Source organism: Amphibalanus amphitrite, unplaced genomic scaffold (genome assembly GCF_019059575.1).
Source record: "Amphibalanus amphitrite isolate SeventyFive unplaced genomic scaffold, NRLGWU_Aamphi_draft 000955F_arrow, whole genome shotgun sequence".
NCBI classification, from domain to species: Eukaryota; Metazoa; Arthropoda; class Thecostraca; order Balanomorpha; family Balanidae; genus Amphibalanus; species Amphibalanus amphitrite.
The window spans coordinates 164,230-184,975 of NW_024882449.1; the positions used below are offsets into that span (position 1 = coordinate 164,230).

At 48.7% G+C, this 20,746-nt stretch overlaps 2 protein-coding genes and 1 non-coding gene across 3 annotated transcripts; all 3 read left to right on the forward strand.

The window, feature by feature from the left end:
- Positions 1–299: 299 nt before the first annotated feature.
- On the forward strand, positions 300–20,179 carry LOC122368540 (centrosome-associated protein CEP250-like). Its single transcript, XM_043342561.1, has 15 exons — positions 300–426; positions 1,905–2,108; positions 2,376–2,559; positions 4,593–4,735; positions 5,064–5,231; positions 5,583–5,693; positions 6,040–6,153; positions 7,052–7,172; positions 14,695–14,846; positions 15,674–15,857; positions 16,181–16,340; positions 16,755–16,948; positions 17,324–17,461; positions 18,891–18,998; positions 19,188–20,179. Exons 1-15 carry the CDS (start codon positions 404–406, stop codon positions 19,530–19,532), a joined length of 2,349 nt encoding a protein of 782 aa, XP_043198496.1. The 5' UTR covers positions 300–403; the 3' UTR covers positions 19,533–20,179.
- Positions 7,867–7,939, forward strand: Trnak-cuu. The gene has a single exon. It is a non-coding gene; the product is annotated as a tRNA-Lys (tRNA).
- On the forward strand, positions 11,778–13,407 carry LOC122368541 (carbonic anhydrase 2-like). Its single transcript, XM_043342562.1, has one exon. It carries the CDS (start codon positions 12,422–12,424, stop codon positions 13,280–13,282), a length of 861 nt encoding a protein of 286 aa, XP_043198497.1. The 5' UTR covers positions 11,778–12,421; the 3' UTR covers positions 13,283–13,407.
- Positions 20,180–20,746: the final 567 nt, after the last annotated feature.

Here is a 20,746-nt window from a genome sequence, read left to right on the forward strand (position 1 = left end):
AAAAACCTTCGAAAAAGGAGCTTTTCCTTCTACGCTCCCTTGCGTATAAAATTGAAAATGGTCCTCTACCCTTTGATGTTTTTTTAAGAAATATTTTTTAAAGAAATTTAAAAGAAATGTGGAATTAAAAAACATTCTTTTGCAAATTATTCACAAAAATAAATTAAGGGCATGGCCAACAGCTGAAGGATATGGTATCACTATTTTGGGAACTGGCAGCCCATTCGAAAAACCAACGCACAGAAGACAATTTATTGCGCGATTCATTTTTGCTCGTGTTGTGTTGTATAGGCAAGTATAGGTCGGAATCGTTTTTTTTTTTTTTTAATCGTGATGTCCTTCGTTGTGTTGTAACAGTAAAGTTTGACGTTTTCAGTCTTAACAAACTATCTCATTTCAATGCATGTGTGCTACTAAATGGCTTAAGTTAGTACCACTATAAACCTGTGGTATGATATGGCGAGGGCGCATTATCATTTCCTCATGATTTTCTTTTATACCTAAATTGAAATTAGGCTCAAATTGAAATATTATAATGGACGGATTGACAGAAGTGCATAGCCCACGCTACACAGAGCTGTGCGAGCCTGAACCCCTCCTATATGACTAGGTGCACCGTGGAAGTGATAATGATATGCTATGCCATATCAATATTCAATGTGCTACACAGTGGCAATGCTTTGCAAATCTCACTGAGACATTTCATCCCATTCTGATTTGGCTTGAACTGACTGGCTGCAGCTGCTCTCACCCAATGCAGGTTGTCCCTGTCAGGAGGCTTAAGAATCAAGTGCTGGAGTAACTGGGGCCTGTGCTCTTGCTATCAGGTTTCCAACACGGTATTAGTAGAGCAGACGTCACACTAAGGTTTTCCAACCAAGGAGAGGCGCCATACCCGGAGGTGCTTCTTTCTAGGAAAACCTAAACAAACCTAACCTAACCTACAACCCTCAACCTACAAACCTACAACCTACATACCTACAAACCTACCCTACAACCTACAAACCTACAGCGCCTCTCCTCGGTTGGAAAACCTTTGTGTGACTTCTGCTCTACTAATGCTTCCAACACTACCGACTGAGCCATGGAACAAACTAATGATCAGGAAGGAAGTGATAAGAATAAGAGAAGAGTATTTTTCTCTATTGCTCCAGTGTCCATTGTTTCAGTTAAAACATACATTGAGGTTATGACAAAGGTACTACTACTGACTGAATGCTGTACAGTAATGCATATGACAAGATTTCCTGGTGGGGGGGGGAGGGGAGGGCACTGAGTGCTACCTGGTGTGGTACATTCATATGTGGGTTGTTTTGGACCTCAACAAGTGAACTTCCTTGCAGAGTAGAGTCAGACTCAATGGGCCAATGGGGTCAACCGGGGAATAGTTTTCCTTTTATTTGAGTTTGTTTATCAAATATCATGAGGGCAAGAGTGTATGAATTCCATGGAACCTATTGTTGTGCAGGCTGGTAAGGATTAATGTTTTGTTGTGGCTGAATTGTGTAAAGTGTTGTGGATTTGTTGCTCTGCTGGAGTAGTGTGTTGACTCTGTTGCCACACATTGCAATCTGGATTGAAGTGATTGGGTTAATAAAGGTAGATACTAGGTAGTGCATTTTGGTTCACCTAGGTGTACACACACAGAAATTTAGTTTTTTATTATTAAATGACTTGAACTGTTTGGTTTACTGAGACTTTAGTACTTACCATATCTTATGCATGAAAGGTGTTTTAGTATAATAATGAATATGCCCCTGATGTGGCATGCCCTAATAAACGAGCAAAAAATACTATGATAAAGATTATATTGAACAGAATTCTAGTTGTGTATTATGATTCATTCAGGTGCATATGTTTTTATATGTATAAATTTACCCTTGACTCACTAAGCACTGTTTCAGTTCATTGATATTCAATAGTCATCAGGCAATAAAGATGGATCACAGTGAAACTGTGGATATTCAGGGAAGTGAGGGTATTTCATCTTCTGAACCTACTGGAACCTGTGAGGATGATGAACATATTTTGAGCAGCACTTTGCAAGCAGATAACATTGAAGATGCTAGCTCATTATTACCTGACTGTGAAGAAGTGGATTCTTACCAGTAAGTTTATATTTTCTTGAGACACTTTCTTGGTGCAATGTGACAGGATTCATTTTTTTTATTTAATAAATTTAGTCCAAACCTTTTGAATGGAACGATTCACAAGGACAGAGCCCCTGCTAAGTGGGGATCTGTCTTTTCATCTTATTCTATTTCAATCATATAATTCGGAATTCCCAGTCATGTTTATGTCGCAGGATGCAGAGTAGTAATGTACCAGCCCCTCCCACACCGCTGTTGAGTGATACTGCCCTGCTCGGTCGTCAGGTCAGAGTGTGAACAGTGGCTGGAGCTGTGGTCCGTGTATCAGCGGGCGGCCGCTGAGCAGTTCGCGGCGCTGGCCGGCCTGTATGACCAGCTGGAGACGGCGGCGCCCGGGACGGCCCGGGACAGTCCGCGGGCGGCCGGCGGACGCGCCAGGCTGGCAGTCCGATACACCACCTGCAAACAGGTCGGTACTGCGACTGGGGCGTGTGTGTTGTGATTTTAGCCGCGTTACGGAAATAGGGTGTACTTGGATCCATTCGTGCCGTAGATTTTTTCACCGTTTTTGCCCTTCTTGTCACCAATTCTTTCTCTCTCCGCGGCTGGTGTCCATTCTTTCCAGTCCTTATCCATTCCCCACCCAGATTCAGGCATCGGTAGGATTGTGATTGCAGGATTGCAAAATCCTGATTGCATTCCTTTTTGGTGGATTGCACCTGGATTTGAAATCCATTCCAAAAAACAGGATTTGATTGCGGATTGGATTGCATCATACTTCCAATTTTTGCAATCCAATCCGGATTGTGTTTGATTCGTGCTTTGAAATGGTTTGTTGCGATTAAAAATTATGAGATCGGCTTCATCGGCTTAATGTACTTTGCTATCAAGGCCTTTATATCGAAACTTGAAATAATTTAAACGCTTTTAACCCTCGCATGTGTGCGGCGTTTGCCAGCTTCTAATGTGTAGGGGGGGGGGGGTCGGTTGGACCCCCCCCCTTGCCGTTTGGCCCCTGATCGAGCTAGAGCTTCGCGGAAAAAACGAGCGTGTTGCCCGTGACGAGAGGAAGCCGATGATGCCCAATTTTAAGGTCCTAGGTCATTGGTTGACCTTCCAGGTCAGGTCAATGACCCAAAGTCGGGAAAATCGGGACCTGTTATAAAGTCATAAAGTGTGGCTGCTAAGGGGTTTTTCGGGGTGCTGATTACGAATATCGTGTTAGTTTTGATCACAGATGATGTCTTGAAGCATTTAGACCAGGTCGGGTCAGGTCAGGTCAGGTCAACCAGTAGGCGTCGTGACGGGTATTCGTAGTACGTGTCAACCGCCTCTGACAGCTTCGTAACATGTTACGAAGTCACCAAAACTACTTCGTAAATGTTCAAATGGTTGCTAAATTCGAATTCAGCTCCAAAAACTAGCCTAGAAACATGTAAAACTCGAAAAAGTGACCCGAGGTCTCCCGAGGTCACCAAAGGTCAATGACCTGACCTGACCTTCAGGTGACCTTGACACACACGGGAGTAACATCAAATCACATGTTTGAACGTTTGAAACCACGAAAAGCTTGCAAACACGCGGCTAGTGCGAGCCGACATACGCGAAATCGCGATTCCGGCCAAACATGGTCTCGGAAAAGAGGTCACAGGTCAAAGGTCATTTGGGTCAGGGTCATGAAATTTTCAGGGTAGGTGTAAAATTGATCAATGCGAGGGTACTGAAAGTTTCGTCGCGATCGGCCGCTTTTTACGCGAGTTATTCGCGAAAAACCACGGGGGGGGGGTCCATCCGACCCCCCCTACACATGCGAGGGTTAATTTAAACGCTCAAAATAATATACGCTGATGAACTACATAGGAAGGGTAAAATTACGTATTTGAGGGCGAGTTTTAAAAATATAAAACACTGGTTGGGTAGAGGTTTAAATGTGGGGGTGTTTGAGGTAAAAAATATTTCCCATAAAATACCTGTGCCTTAGATAGGAATTACTCGCAAGACTAGGTACTAGAAATGGGAGATTTGGGGATGGAGGCACGGCCCTATGCCCCCCTCCCTCCCCCAGATTCACTAGTGCACATAATAATACAACAGGATTGCAAAAAAAGGATTGCAGATTTGATCACAATCCAAGTGAAAAAAGGGGATTGCGGGTAGGAATGCAATCCACTTCGGCACTAGGAATGTGGATTGGGAATGCAATCCTTTCAAAAAGGATTTTACCGATACCTGCCCAGATTACTTTCTCCCCATTGTCTGTAAATCTGGCCCAGCCGACATAGGCGGCGGAACGGGGCACCGTGGGCACCGGGGCACCGTGCCCCCTTTGATTTTGGCATTTTAACATTAGCCCTATTGGCGTTGCATGGAAATAATGGGACCAAAAGTCGGCAGTGCCCCCCCCCCCTTAATTGAAGGTGTTCCGCCGCTACTGCCAGCCGATCGTAACTAATAGAGTAGAAATCCTGTATCTTAACCGTCTACACTCCTCTCTGTCTGCAGCTGCACGCCTCCAGCCAGCAGCAGTCGGCATCGCTGGCCACCCAGGTGCGTCAACAGCTGCGGATGCTCACCGCTCGCCTGCGCCGCTGCCGCGCTGCGTTTGTCGCCATCGCGCGACTGGTGCAGTGGAGCTCACCAGACAGGTAATGGGTCGCTGCTGGGCTAGGAATGGATCATGTCATGATAGCCCCAGCCTAACCCTCTTTAGAACTAACAAGTGTTACAAGTACATACGATAAGTTGTCAAGTGCTGTCAGTCAGCGAAGTGTTGTGTGTTTGTGGTGTTTTCGTTTTGTTCCGCTCACTCTGTTCCGCCTTGCGTTTGCTGTGTTAGCTGTTGCCCTTGTGCTGTGTACAGTCGTTCAATACCGTTTAATTTCCGTTTAATTTCCTGGGCGTTGTCATGCCTCCGGTATGCTGCGTCGTAATGGCCTTTCCCCGCAGCTGTGCTCACGGTTCCTGTATCGGCAGCGCGGCCGTCTGCCCGGAGGCTCTGGTGCCCGCCGTGCGCGCCGCCCTGGTGACGCTCACTGAGCGCGCTGATACGCTGACTGCCGAGCTGTCCGAGGCCACCGGACGACTGGAGAGGACGCAGCAGAGGCTGCAGGAGACGACCGACCGTGGACCGGACTCGTCCAGGTAACTCACCTAACACCGGCGCTGCGCTGCACTTCGGGTGGCCAGTGCCACGGGCATTCGCTCGAAAAGCAGCAGATGCGCTTTGAAACGCCTCAGCTTTCATATTTTCTCGAAAGTAATTAAGTGACAATGTAGTGTGTGACGGATGACGTGCTATATGAGTGTCAGACGAGGCTAATGAGATGTTGACTTAGGTATCTTATCATTGGATGGTATTTTTCACGTTATGTAAGACCTCTCTTACTAACTTCGTGAAACATTTGCTTGCTGTTATAGATCAGCATTTCCTTTCGGCTTTCCCCATCCCAGCCGAGTAGCTGGTGCTCAGTGCTCACACACCTCCTGCCACAGGTCCTGTACACAGTCGGAGGACAGGGAGCAGCACATCGAGCTGCTGCAGACCAGGGCCGACAACGCGCGAGCTCAGTCGGAGGAGCTGCAGACACAGCTCGCCGAGCTTCGGTGAGCGCGTCTGACTGCCATCACGTGCATGTGTAATTTGAAATGTGCTCTTTGGACTTGAGCGTTACGTCCTGTTTTCTGTATAGGTGCGGCACTTATGAGAGATATTTACGAGAACTTTGGTGGTCTGCTGACGCCTCGTATGTGATGATGCTCCATTTATGGCTTCTTGTTTTGTTAATCCGTTTGTTTTTTGGCCGTTTAGACTGTTTGAGACTTACCGTCACTTGACAGTTTTTAGCTCAAGGGCAAACTTAATTCGTCATGACACTGAATAGTTATATAAGATCGATTAACTACGCTGATGTAATAATGCAAGAGATGCTAATCGTACGTGCTTTTTCAGGGAGACGAGTTCAGCGGCGCTTTCGAGGAGCGTCTCTCGGTTAGAGACGCTGGAGACGGAGCTGTTGGAGGCGCACACCAGATACCGGGACTCGCAGCGGGAGCTGTTCCAAACGTAAGGGGGTTGTACTAAACTTAATGCAACTCCTCCAAGCCTAGGGGAACTCTATCAAACGCAAAGGTGCCGTATCAAACGAAGGAAAACTGCATTGATTAAATGTTGGCTGAAGGGCTTATACGTTGAGGGAGCTGCCCAAGCGTAAGAGTATATTAAATTTCAGGCCCCTATAATTTGCCTGCCTTATGTAGAATATGAGCTGGAATTCGTGAGCAAAGCAGTCGTTTACTTCATTAGTATGTGATTCAAACCTTGTATTGTTTTTGCATGTTGAGCCAAATGTCAGCTATATCAGCAGGCTGCTCGCATATGCTGTATGCGGCCTTGGATGTCCAATGTCCATCTATGGCAGACAGACCGCCCGATCAGCTCCTCACCTCCTGTGTGTCTGACTCGCTGAGTATGGTCTCGGATTGTTTGCTGATGACCGTTGAATCTCCCGTGTGACCCGCTGCAGACGATCTCACTCTCGCCTCTCGCTGTATGTCCGGCTGACCCGCCGTTCATTACCTACCACCCTGTACTGTATGACCCACAGACCGTATCGGCTGTCAGTTGTCACTGTATGGCCGGCTGACCCGCCGTTCATTACCTACCACCCTGTACCTACTGTATGACCCGCAGACCGTCTCGGCTGTCAGTTGTCACTGTATGGTCGGCTGATCCCCACCGTTGACTACCACTCTTTACGTCCCGCAGACCGTCTCGGCTGTCACTGTATGGCCGGCTGAGCCCCACTGTTGACCACCACTCTTTACGACCCGCAGACAGTCCCGGCTGTCGCGCGAGGTGGCCGGCTCACCCACCGTTGACTACCACTCTTTATGACTCGCAGACGGTCTCGGCTGTATGACCGGCGGACCCACCGTTGACCACCACGCTGTACGACCCGCAGACGGTCCCGGCTGTCGCGTGAGGTGGCCGCGCTGCGCTCCGAGCGGGACACACTGGCAGTGCGGGTGGACCGCTTCCAGCGGCTGACCGCCGCCGACGCCCAACACTCGGCTCTGCAGAAAGTGAGACGGCTCTGGCAACGGGGAAGGAAATATGTACAGTCTGTCTTAAAAGCACCGCGCAAAGTGACGGTGGATCCATCAAGCCTGACTGAGGAAGGGCCTGCTATAATTTGAAAGTCACCGAACCAATAAACCTGGGGAATGGACGAGGATGTCCATCGCTTCGGTGACTCAAATTTAGCAGGCCCTTCCTCGGTCAGGCTTGTTGGATCCACCGTTACTTTGCGCGGTACTTTTAAGACAGACTGTACACAGTACGACACACTACAAAGTTACACGCCCATATCACAGCTGCCAGCGCCTGGGCACCACAGACGCCGGACACCGCTATGCAGAAGGTGGGACGGCTCTGGTGATGGGGAAATACCCGCTCATTTGGACGGCTATCAACGGCTGACCGCCTGTGGTGCCGATCAATCGGCTCTACGAAAAGTGAAGGGATCTGGTGACAGGATGAACGGGGTGACAAACAAAATGCATTCAAAGCTCCAGAGTCGTTAGAGACCAGCGAGGTTCACCGTTCGTGCCTTTTCTGTCACAAGAGGCTAAGTGATGTGTTGTTTGAAATTGATTCAACTGCTACACGGCGATGTCGGGGTCCCCCAGCTAGATGTTTTGTTTTTGTTTTGTTTTTTTTCTGGCCGGGGGGGGGGGAGCATTTTGCTGGTGACACGCCGTGCCTTAATGCAGCACAGCCCGGCTAGCTCAGTCGGTAGAGCATGGGACTCTTAATCCCAGGGTCGTGGGTTCGAGCCCCACGTTGGGCGTCTCTGTTTGGTGCCCGAGAGGGGTAAATAACTGTGGTGTTACTGATGCGGTGTTACCGATGTTACCGATACTCCTCTCTGAAGAAAATGTTGAAAGCACGGTGACTATAAATAGTGGGAAGTTCACCCCTTCCTCTCTCCGGTTGAATGCGCTCGTTTCATTGTGCCGGGTGAATTTTCTGATCTGTCAGGGTGGCTGGACAATATGATCCCCATTAAACATTAAAGGCACCCATTAAAGCCACCAAACGTAACATTGAGATGAGATATTACGTATATCATCTAGAGCCATTGGGATTAATACAATGGCTCTACGTATATCATCTAGAGCCATTGGGATTAATACAAGAGTTAAAAAATTGTGCAAGGAGAACAACATAGGGTTTATCGACTGTTGGGATGATTTCTGGGACAAACAAGAACTGTATTCGATAGATGGCTATCACTTAAATAGACAGGGCGTGCTCCTTTTGAGCGAACTCTACGAAAAGAGGGTACAACAGGGAAACTAAAGAGGTCTAAAGGTGAGGAAGACAAAAAAGCAAAGGCCATTGACACGTCTCTAAAATGTTTGTATACAAACGCTAGGAGTATAAGAAATAAATTTGGAGAGCTGCAACTTTACATGGATTCTGAAGACCCTGACTTAGTGATTTTGACTGAATCGTGGGTTAGTGAAGGGTTGTTGGGGGATCGCATCAAAGATTATGAGGTAGACAAATATAATCTGTTCTCCTACCAAAGAACAGCGAAGTTAGGAGGCGGAATTCTTATATATGTGAAGAGGAATCTTAAGGCTATTGAAATAGACCGTTTTGTTAAAAATACTAATATTGAGGCACTCTGGATAGACATTTCCGTGGACGATGCTTCAACAAATAAAATCAGATTAGGTGCATTCTACAGACCCCCTAATCAATCGAAGGATACAGATTTAGCTATGATAAAGGAGATAGAGAGCGGAATTAGTCAAAGGACAATCATTATAGGAGATTTTAATTTGCCAAAACTTATGAGTGCAAATGCAAACTGGGAATCGAGGCTTTTCAGGGAAAACTTTGAAGAGCTTTTTTTGACACAGCATGTTGTTCAGCCAACTAGACATAATGAAATACTTGACCTAATTTTGACTAACGGCGAAAACCTTATCAGAGACGTGAATTCAGGCGAAAGCATTGGAAATAGTGATCATGTGCTTATCAGATTCAGCATACAGGGTCAAGTACAGAAAAGAAAGGTCACATTACCGATCATGCCCAATTTTGCCAGAGGAGATTATGATGGAATCAGGGCATTCTTTCAAACCATTAAATGGAGAACTATGTTAGAAGGCAGAAACGTTCACGGAATGTGGGAGCTTTTCAAGAAAACACTCACTGAGGCTCAAAATCAGTTTATTCCTAGGAAAAAGCAGCGTGAAGGGAAGTCCGCAAAACCTATTTGGTTTAATAGCGTGGTACGGCAACATTTCAGTGAAAAGAAGGGTGCGTTTCGCAAAATGAAAACCAACCCATCACAAGAAAATAAGGCTAGTTATATTTCAGCCAGAAGGAGACTTAAAAGGAGTATAAGAAAAGCAAAAAGAGCATCAGAGATAAATCTAGCTAATGAGTGTGGAGGTGATTTGAAAAAGTTCTTCGGTTTTTATAAATTTAATAAACATGATTCAAGGATTGGACCAATAGAGAGTCAGCATCAGGTTTACCATGACGATGCCGACAAGGTTAAGATATTCAATGACCAGTTTTCGAGCGTTTTTACTGATGAGTGCCTCAGACAGTTTCCTATAAATGTACCTAAATCGACAACACACCCTAAACTTACAACTATTTACCTGTCTGAGGATGACATAACTAAAACTTTGTGTAATCTTAAAGCAAATAAGACAAGTGGTCCAGATAATATTAGCACTAGGGTCTTAAAAGAAGGAGCAAGAGAATTATCTGTTCCACTTTACATTATCTTTAAAGAGTCATTAGAATCAGGTGAAATTCCTGATGATTGGAAGTGTGCGAATGTCATTCCAATCTTCAAAGGTGGAAACAAAACTGTAGTGAGCAATTATAGACCAGTAAGTTTAAGTTCGGTCGTGTGTAAAGTGCTAGAAAGAATCATAAAACGTCAAATAGTTGCTCATTTTGAGGAACACGAGATTTTACTTCCATCTCAACATGGTTTTTGTAGTGGACGCTCCTGTTTGACAAACTTATTAGATTTCCTTGAATATTCGACAGACCTTTTGGACAGGAGTAACAGTGTATCAGTAGTTTATTTGGACTTCAGTAAGGCATTCGATAAAGTTCCACACAAAAGACTCTTGATCACATTAGAGCGTCATGGTTTAGATGGTCCTCTTCTCAAATGGATAGGGGCCTGGCTAGTAGGTCGCAGGCAGCGAGTCATTCTAAATGGCCATCAAGCTGACTGGAAAGCTGTCAAGAGTGGTGTGCCTCAGGGAACTGTTTTAGCACCATTGCTTTTCATTATTTTTGTAGATCTTATAGACTCTGACTTAACAAGTAACATATGGAAATTCGCGGATGATATCAAGATAGCTAAAAATATTACTTCAGATGACGATAGAAGAGCACTACAGGCAGACTTAGATGCTCTTTTAAAATGGAGCAAGGAATGGCAGATGGAATTTAATGCTGATAAATGCAAAGTTCTTCATCTGGGAGAAAAAAGTAACGATACATATTATTTGAATGGAACTAAGTTGGCAACTGTGAGGGAAGAAAAGGACTTGGGTGTTTTGGTGACAAATGATCTGAAGTTCAGTGGCCATTATGTGCAAGCTCGAAAAAAGGCTTTAAAAATGTTGGGGGTTATAAATAAAAATGTATCATATAAAAGTAAAGAAGTGATGAAAAGACTCTATTGTTCATTAGTTCGGCCTCATCTCGAATACTGTGCACAAGCATGCCACTCGTCTCTAAAAAAGGATATAAAACTTTTGGAGCGTGTGCAGAGGAGGGCAACAAAGATGGTTCGTGGGCTGGGTGAAATGAGCTACAGAGAACGCCTGGCTTCCTTAAATATGTTTTCACTTCATTACCGCAGGATAAGAGGGGATTTGATTGAACTTTTTAAAATATACAAAGGGATTGATAAGTTAGATTTTGGGAAGATGTTTACACTCAATACAAATTCCACGAGAGGAAATGGGTGCAAACTAGTAAAGAAATTTTCCAGAACCAAGTTAAGACAGTCCTTTTTTACCAGTAGGGTCATAGAAGCTTGGAACGGTTTACCTCCTAGAGTTATCAATAGTTCCTCCTTAAGTAATTTTAAAAATGAGTTAGACTTGTATTATAAACAGCGTGGGCTAGTGTTCGATGAAATGGTGTAATTGTACCGTGTTTTACATACAGTGTTTGTTCATCTACCTGTAACCTCGTTGGGCCCAAGTGGCCTGCTGTTACATGGAATACATGTTATGTTATGTTATGTTATATTCCTCCAGTGTCCAATTCGTGGTGAATTAGTATTGAGTAGTATCTTTGATTCTCCTAAATTTCGAGTCCAAAGAAGTGTGTCTAAAAATATGAGCCTTTGAGCGTATTGCCTGAAGCAGACTCTTTCCGCAGTCAGGAAATCGCATGCGAGAGCCTATTCAAATACATGGAAGCACGCTCGTATCAATCGCACGCACCCTCCGCCTCCCGGATGCGTTGATACGGGAAAATTGTAATGTATTTTAATAGGCTCTCGCATGCAATTTTCTGAACGCGGAAAGAGTCTGTTTCAGGCTTATATCTCTCTCCGTCTGTGTGGGGTCCGCAATCGCATGTGGCTCTGGAGGACCCTAAATGCGGCCACCAATGCCACAACGAACTTCGCTGATTTACATCTGACTTCTTAGTTGTTGGGATATGGATGCTGGCCATTCTAGCTCCAAAAAGCTATTCGCTTCGCTGCTACTGGAAGACAGGCGTCAGACATTCACCGCCCCCCCCCCCCCGAATATAACTCTTTTGGGCAACGGATTCGCTGAGTCCGTCTACTGGTGGTAGATTTGGAGCCATTCACTATGACATTCACTATCACACAAAACAATTCAATTTTCATATGAATTGGTGCTACTGCGCAATGTCGATCTTACGCCATCCATAAAAAGTCGGGGAGATGGGGAAAACAATTTCAATTAGTTCACGAATGCAAATATTTACGCCATCATCTGCCAATTATATCCAAAATCAAATCAAGGCTGTAGGTCAAGGAAGGCCAAAGACCCATTTGTCATTGCATCCATGTCGGGCGCCCTTATATCCTATAGCGGAAGCCAACCTGCCAGTAAAAACTCTGTGCTACGGCCTGTAGCGTGACTCCGTGACATGGAAGGGTCAGCGTTGTCGGGGCCATCGACCTCCTCACGAAGACAAGGCACGCACTGGCCGGTCCTTATAGTGCAGCGCCCCGGTTCGGTGGGTGTTCTTATAGCTCAGCACTCCAGCCGGTGCCGTCCCAGTCCCGTCTGCCATGCCGGCGGCCCGGCGCTCTCGGTGGCGGCCGCTGCTGGCTGTGCTTCTGACGGCGGTCGGCGGCGCGACACACGAGCACTGCGCCCCGCCGGTGATCGAGGGCCACCCGTGCTCGGATGTGAGCGGCCTGCGCCAGTCGCCGGTGGCCATTGACTCGTGCCGCGCCACTGCCGACGTCCACCGGCCGCTGCGGATTTCTAACCTGGACGCCATCCCGCGCCGGATGACGGTGGATAACACGGGAGACCGAGTGGCCGGGGATGTGTTCTGGGCGCCCGGTGAGATCCCCACCATCACTGGCGGCCGGCTGCGCGGCCAGTTCGTCTACGAGCTGTACGACCTCCACTGGGGCGCGAACAGCTCCTCCGGCTCCGAGCACCTGGTGAACGGGCGCAGCTACGCCGGCGAGCTCCACCTCGGCTTCAAGAACATCAAGTACGCCACTGTGGAGGAGGCTCTGCTGCACGCGGACGGCGTGGTCGCTCTGGCGGTGCTGTTGGACGTCCAGACGCGCAGTCCGGGCCGCGGACTGACGGCGCTGGCACCGGCGCTGTTCCAGATCCGCGAGGCGGCGAGCTCGGCAGAGCTGGTCTCGCCGCCGACTCTCCGGGAGCTGCTGCCGCGCCAGCTGCAGCGCTACGTCCAGTACGAGGGCTCCTTCACCTCGGTGCCGCCGTGCCGCGAGGCCGCCACCTGGATCGTGCTGCTGGAGCCGCTGCGGGTGCTGGAGCTGGAGCTGGAGCTGCTCCGGCAGCTGCGCGACCCCAGCGGACAGAACATCTGCACCAGCCTGAACCGGCAGCTGCAGCCGCTGGCCAGCCGACCGCTGCACACCAAACACGCGCACCGGGGCTGCTAGCGCACGCGCGCTGCACACCGGTCACCATTTCCTTACATAATGTTTGTTGGATCATTTGTTATCTGAACCAGGGAAATGTTTTGTGTTTTGTAATATGTGTTTGAGTTGTGTAATAAAGTGTATGAACTTGACATAAAACAGCTTTATACCGACCAGAACGACACGTCTTTGTAGATTTTTTTTTCGGTTGAACGGTTTATTTTCGTGCCACACTGCAACATACATTGTTCCTCTCCAATGCGCAACAACACAACAAAGACGCCAAACACAGAACAATGACCCGTATCCTTCCATATTGGCGCTCTGACCTACCCAATGGACGACACAGGCGAACACTATATAAACAAGAAAACAAAACAAAAAGCGAGCATTTGGTATGAAGCTTTTTTCACTGTTGCACCAAAATCAATAGGTAGGTATTGTTTGAAGGTTGAGCTGCAAAACAGTTTACAATAATATTGAAACAGGGCACCCGCTCGCACACAGCGCACGCCCGCCCCCAGCCACCAGCGCCCACACCGGCGCCCGCGCGCACGTCTTTGTAGATTGTGGTTACACCGACTATGTAGTTGCACAGGCGTGGATCGACCGGACACACTAGAGAGTAGGGACACCAGAATATGGTGGCATACGTAAAACGCGTAAAACCTTCCACTGCTGACATTCATGGCTAATCATGTCGATCAGACTGGTGAACGACAGGTTAACTGAAGGTCAGGTGGACAGTGGACACGTACAGCCCTCAGCAGACTGCGTGGTAGGTATTCTTTTTTTCGACAAAACCGATAATAGCTCAAAGGCTATGCTATCAGTCGGTCGGAACTCATTGCACATAGATGCGCCGTGCTCCACTCCTTCGATTAGGTCTATCACTAAACAAACTATACGCCTTGTGTGGCAACAAAATGCAAAAGTTTGTTTTGGGGGCAAATATAAACTTTTGGGTTTTGTTGCCGAACTAGATGGAAAATGAAAACGGTGATGATGCCAACCTAAGGTACGGAGTCTCACGCGTCTTGCTGTTACGATTTCCGAGTGACCGATAGCATGGTATTCGCGTTATTCTCGTTTTTGTCGAAAAAAAGAATACCTACCACGCAGTTTGCAGAGGGCTGTAGTACCTAACATGTACATGTTAGGTAGCCTGGGTGGACAGGCGTGAAATTGGACGACTGTCCTCGAAATGGCTAACGATTGGCTTCACACAACCTTTTAAATGCAGCATCACAGTTCCATATTATACTGGAAACGTAAACATTGTTTTTTTTTCTAACGGAGTTTACCATTAGTGCCCGATACTGTTAACAGTAGGTTGTTTCTGTCTCCCTCAGCTAACCCACTGTCTCACACAAATAAGGTCTCACACGGCTATCTATCTCACGCACATCTGTGTCTCGTGTTCCATGTCTCAGGAGGCGGCCACGTCGGCTCTGCGAGCGCTGACAGCCGACCGACGACTGACCCTGTCCCGCCTGTCGGAGGCAGAGGCCGAACGGTCCCGACTTCTCGCCGGGTTCGAGCAGGCCAAACGAGCCTGGCAGGTGGAGCTGCAGCGTGTCGACAGGTGAGTGGACTGACTGTGACAAGCGGTTGTAGTTTGGCTATCAAACGAATTCCAACTACATCTGATTCAACAATTTGTTTATGAAATGGTGACCGGTATGTTAATTTTGCTTGCCTTTGGAGGTGCGCCTGCTAGAGATGCACATGCGTGGCTTGGCTTTGAAATTAAACTCAGCATCTCAAATTTGCCAGAGAGCAAAAATGCGTGAAACGGGAATTTGGCGGGACCCCTGAATTAATTTGGGATTTAAATGGGAGAAACGGGGATGCTGGTATTTTTTTACGGGGTTATTGTCACGCTGCACTCATATCGACAATCGGTATTAAGCTTCACTTCATACTTTGTAAAGTAAATCAATTTGCACTTCACTGATGCAAGAAACAAAGCGAACGACCTACGACCAAGAATATCTAAATTACCGACTGTGCTGTCCGGGTATGGAAGTGTTGGCGCACAATCTGTTCTGGTGGAGTTATGCTAAAGCACTGATAACGTCTCTTTTTCACTGTGCAATCTCATTCTGTGCGGGGATTTCTTCAAAGATGTCGAGGTAAGCAAATTGTCACCGTCTGCTTTACTTTGTCACAGCTATATCGTTTTTTTATGTTTCCGTAATGTTGTTGCTCTGTAGCTATTGTGTTGCATTTGATTATATATATTATTTTTGGTAAATATTCGATCCTTGGCACATGCAGTTCGCTTGCATTGGATCTGGGATTCGTCACAGCATCCTACACTGACACATGAGTTCCTAACAACTTTGTCAGATCATACTCTTCGCCGGAGTGGCCCGACCTCTATCGTTGACCTGAATTGACCCGCCACAGGACCGAGCTGGTTGATGACCTGCGGGGTCGACTGGAGGGAGCCGAGCGGCGACTGACCGAAATGGACGCCGAACACCGCGACACTAGCGCCGCGCTGCGGGAGGAGCTGGCACTGCGCACCTCGCAGATCGCCGACCTGACGGCGCAGCTGCAGCAGGCCAAGCGCACCATCGTCGAGCAGGAGGTGAACAGTGGGCGCGTGAGGGCTAACACCCGGTGTGGACGCCGTGTTTTGATGTCCAGCTCAGCCTCATCCCTGGAGTTCAATGACCTAGATCTTGAGTGAGAACAGTCTGTTTCTAGTAGTTTGCGGCTAAGGCTCCACCAACCAGTGAAGACTATCCGTCCGACTCCCTTCAGAATAGTTTCTGCCTCGGTCTTTGATCCCACTCCCATCTCCCCTCTCTGTTGTGGGCAGGTACAGAATGACTACCATCAGCGGCGGCTGAGGAGCACCACCCCTTCCAACCTGGCCCCTGACCTGACCTCTGACCTCACCCCGGACAGGTGCAGAACGATTACCTCCAGCAGCGGCTGGAGGACCGTGGCGACTCGCCGCCCCCCTCCGACCTCTCCCAGGCGCCCACGGCGCGGCTCTCCACCGGCTCTGTCAGCGACTCGCGGCTCGCCAGGACGGCCGCCACGGCGCCCCGCGGCCAGAACACTGGTGAGAGCGCGCTCATGGCGACGGCAGGGGCCATAGAGCAGGTACTGATAGGAGGTTAGGAGTCAGGGGAGTTCTGAAATAGATAGGGCCTGGAGAGCACCCAGACTGGGTCGGCGGGCCAGGCTAGGGCTATCACGGATTCTGGGGAAGGAGTTGGGTTGGCAGAAGAGGACTCTACGTGCTAAGACGGTACCGGTTGGGCAGAGCGTGGCAGGTGACATATGGGGATCAGAATAGCCTCAGGACTTGTCTGCGTCAAAGCACGGCAAAGTTTGCCTAGGTGCAGAGATGTGGGTGCTAGTGCAGTGCTCAATTAAGTGTGCAGTAGGTCAAGAAAGTATCAATGGCTGATACCGTCGTCGGTGGATAGCTATGTAGCACCTCCTCGCTAAACCTCCCCTCCGTTTGGCACAGCTCCGTCGGACTCGTCGGCCGAGGAGCGGGACCAGCTGCGGCGCCAGGTGGCGCGGCTCACCACCGAGCGCGAGGAGGCCGTGCGCACCACGGATATGCTGCGCACGGAGCTGCGTGTGGCGCTGGAGGCGCTGCAGAATCAGCGTCGGGAGGCCGACCTCCGGCTGATGTCCTCGTCAGACACAAGGATACATGTGAGTGGCGGGACATCACAGACACAGTCGGACCTTAGCTGACACCGGTGGGATTCCAGGCTGACTGCGGGGACGTCAGACAGCTGTTCTAGAACCTTTTTAAGCCTAGCTTACATCAACTCACGCGAATTGAGCGGCTTCTTCAGATCGTACAGGGACCTCTTGAACCTGTGGTACTCTAAGACTGATTCAGACACGTGTTAATATTAACTATTAAGGGCGAAATTTCCAACAAAAAATGACCGCTTCTCTGACATCCCGCCGTGTCATCAGAGGCAGGTATTATATTCTGCTGTTTCTGCGCTACTGAATGATTGTCCGCTGCAATGGAGTGTAACCACCAGCGTTCACTGACCTGACTGCCCCTCCCCGCAGGAACTGGGTCACATGGAGCAGCAGAACCGGGAGCTTCGGGCGCTGGCCACCAGGTGGCAGCTGCGAGCCGAGGCCAGCGAGCGCGTCAGCCGAGAGATCAGTGGGACGCTGGAGCAAGAGCGCACCAAACGGCTCGAGGTTAGACTTGGTCCCGTAATTGTCACCGGCAGACTGGGGTTGTTCTTAAAACAGACTGGAATCCACTCAGCATTTTCTAATAAAATTACTACAGGTATTGTCATGGAAAGAATGGGAACAAAAGTCGGCAGTGCCACCCCCCCCCCCCCCCCCACACACACACACACCCTTAATTGAAGGTGTTCCGCCGCTACTGCATAGGCGGAGTAATCCTTGCATGCGTGTTATGTCTACGCGGAGCATCACAGTAAGAAAAGGTTCCTAATTTCCTACGTAATATTTGGTCGTAAGATTTTCGCTTCAGTTAGTCTTTTTTTATTCCCTTATCATTAGCGTGATCGCCTCACTTCCAACCTTGTTTTTACCACCTAAATGACAGCGTTGCTTTTGTTCCCCAGTCTTATAGCCTCTCCTCTCTCGTTTTATGCTGGCATCAATCTAGGTCGCGGCAGTAGGGGTGGATGTTTATTGTTCAGTGGCGTCAGTGGTAGTCCGTTCGTGGCCTGTCATGTTTTCTTACTCACTAAATTTTTGCAGACACAGTATTTCGTAAAAATTGTGCGCCATTTGAACACAATAATTTGACGTATTTCGTGCTGTAGAATGGGCAATAAGGGAACGATGAAAAAGTAGCATTGTGGTATCACGGTGCTTGTTAGAGAGGATATCACCCACAAGGATATCAATGTATCCTGCGGAGTGTGGACCTCTTGGCGAAACCGAATTCTCCAATCGCCGTCTAAACTGTAGCTGTTCGGGCTGCTTGACAATAATTAAATGTTTTTTGAAGTTTTTCTGACATCCATGACCTGCCGGTTAATTTTAGCTGAAGCTTGGGTCAGCCTTTTTAACTGTGATATGCTGACTGCTGAATCTCAGCTTTCTTGGTATTTCCTAGACGTATGTGTACGCATTTCGTGCACAACCGCCAGCAATGTTTGGCTAGGTTGTCTGGTATTGGAATACGCCCATCGTCTGCGGCAGAACACCCTGTAAAAACTGCTTATTTGGCAGTGCGTCTGACGCAAAGAACCAGAAATATTTATTTAAAAGTGCGTCCATACCGTTACACCCAGAAAACTTTGCCTCGCTGGAATGCTTCCACCAACGGTTCATCGAACTGTTTTTTGGTCTATACACGGTGTTGGGCAGCTGTTGTTTGTAGCGGAACAAGGACATTGTGCCCAGTCTGGCATTGTTAGTTTGTCTTGCTGCTCTGACCTTTTTACCAAACCAACACCACACCATTCACATCGATAGTTAGGGCGATGATGCATACAAGAAAATCGATAAATTAAGATTTCTCCTACGCAAGCGATCTTCTGAATAATTGTGCGTATGCGTCTATTGTAAGGTGACTAAGCCACGTCTGTCTTTCGTGTATGGACGAGATTCATATGTCCATTACCGGAGCCGAACTCTTTCCCAGATGGAGTCGTCACTGGTGGAGGCCTCGGATAAGATGCGCGAGATTCAGCAGCAGCTGGAGAGGCAGGATCAGTACTCCACCTGGGCCAAACTTAACCAGAGCCTGCAGGTATGTAGGACGGTCCCGCACCACATGTGTTCGAAATGTGTGTGGCAACATTCGGGCTGTCCTGGAATTGGAGTACCATCTTCATGTAACATCGTCATTGTATGACCGGCTGCGACGTTTTTATCTTTTGGCATATCCAGTCCGTAGTAGTATTCCGACTGAATGTCCTTTCTGTTCTTTGTGTTACAGCTGAAGCAGGTAGAGTCCGTCATGCTCTCTCTTCTGAAGGTCGCTCCGCGCTCAGTCAGTGGCGTCACCAACTCTCCCCGCGACGCGGCGCCACCGTCGGGCGGCGGCGGTGAGGTGGCGCCACCGTCGCACTCTGACCCGGTCTCGCCGCGGGGCATTCTGAAGCGTCGGCAGTGGTCCCCGCCGCCGGCCTCCGGCGCCGACTGCTCGGGAGGTTCCCTGACCTCCACTGACGCCGAGGTGGAGGTGGGAACTGACGCCTCGCTGGCCACCACCGAGCCGGAGCGGTTCGAGGAGCTCTCCGGACAGCCGTGTGACTCGGACGGGGACGGCGACCCGCTCTGAGGGGATGAATCAGGCCGGGATCGTTTCATCAGCAGGCGGTTGTTGTGGAAAGGGACGGCTGAGATCTGAAATTGGGTCCTCCGAGCTTATGTGATGCGTCACTGGATCTCCCGCTGCCCGGCCTCTCAGTGCCAGCTGTGCCAAGAAGATCGGGAACTGACCTGAAATGTTTATCACACCTGAACGCTACGCTTAAACACATTATTCATGATCCGTAGACGTTAGACATAGGACTGCTTTAGCTAGCTAGCAGCTATTTTGGAGAGACTTCTATTGTTTTTGTTCATGAAGGAACGTAGATGTAGCAATGTTTCGACATTGGACCTAAGTACAAAGATGCTGCCATGTTTGCTCCTCACGCTCAGTCCGTGGAGCCAACTGTTGGCTGTCAAGCGAGCTCGTCGCGTTTTGGCATGGTTTTCGTGAGTAGGCAATCAATCGTTAAGTCCCTGATTGGATGCTCGTTGAGTATGAAAAAGATAGGTCAGGACCGGTCCAGCGACAGAGTTGAGCTCGTTTGTAGCATGCTAGGGACCAAATCGTCTTGAGTGCCACCATACGGCATGAAATCGGTACTGCTTTTATTGCTCTGGCCCTGTTCAGGCAGAGAGTCAGCTGTCGCATGATATACATGGAACTACCTTTTCCTCAGGCCTTTATTTCGTCTTCTGGTCGCCGGCTGCGGTTGGATATCTGCTCATACTGACGACACAGGATCGGTTGCGGGTGGGATATTTCCACTGGTCTGTCCCTCTGAACACAAACAGGAAGACCCCGTGGTCTGGGCGAGTGTGGATCTAGCGGAGGGAGGGGGGAGGTAATGATGGGTGCCAGGCGCCTCGGACCGTAGACGATGACGTCCTCTGACCCGACTCTAGACTAGTTCACCACCCCAGGATGCTGGAGTCGCAGTCTCCAGCTGGGGCGACTTCAACAGGGCACCACCCCTGGATGTTGGAGTCGCAGTCTCCAGCTGGGGCGACTCCAACAGGGCACCATCCCTGGATGTTGGAGTCGCAGTCTCCAGCTGGGGCGACTCCAACATGGCGCCATCCATGGATGTTGGTGGCACCGACCACTTTGGAGACGGGCCTAACAATATCACAGACTCGGCTGGGTGCGACGGTACCCAAAGCTTGTTCAATAACAGTCTTCAAGTGATGTGGTAATTGCTGACTGCTAAGGTTTTATTTCTAGTTTCCGCCTATTTTCAA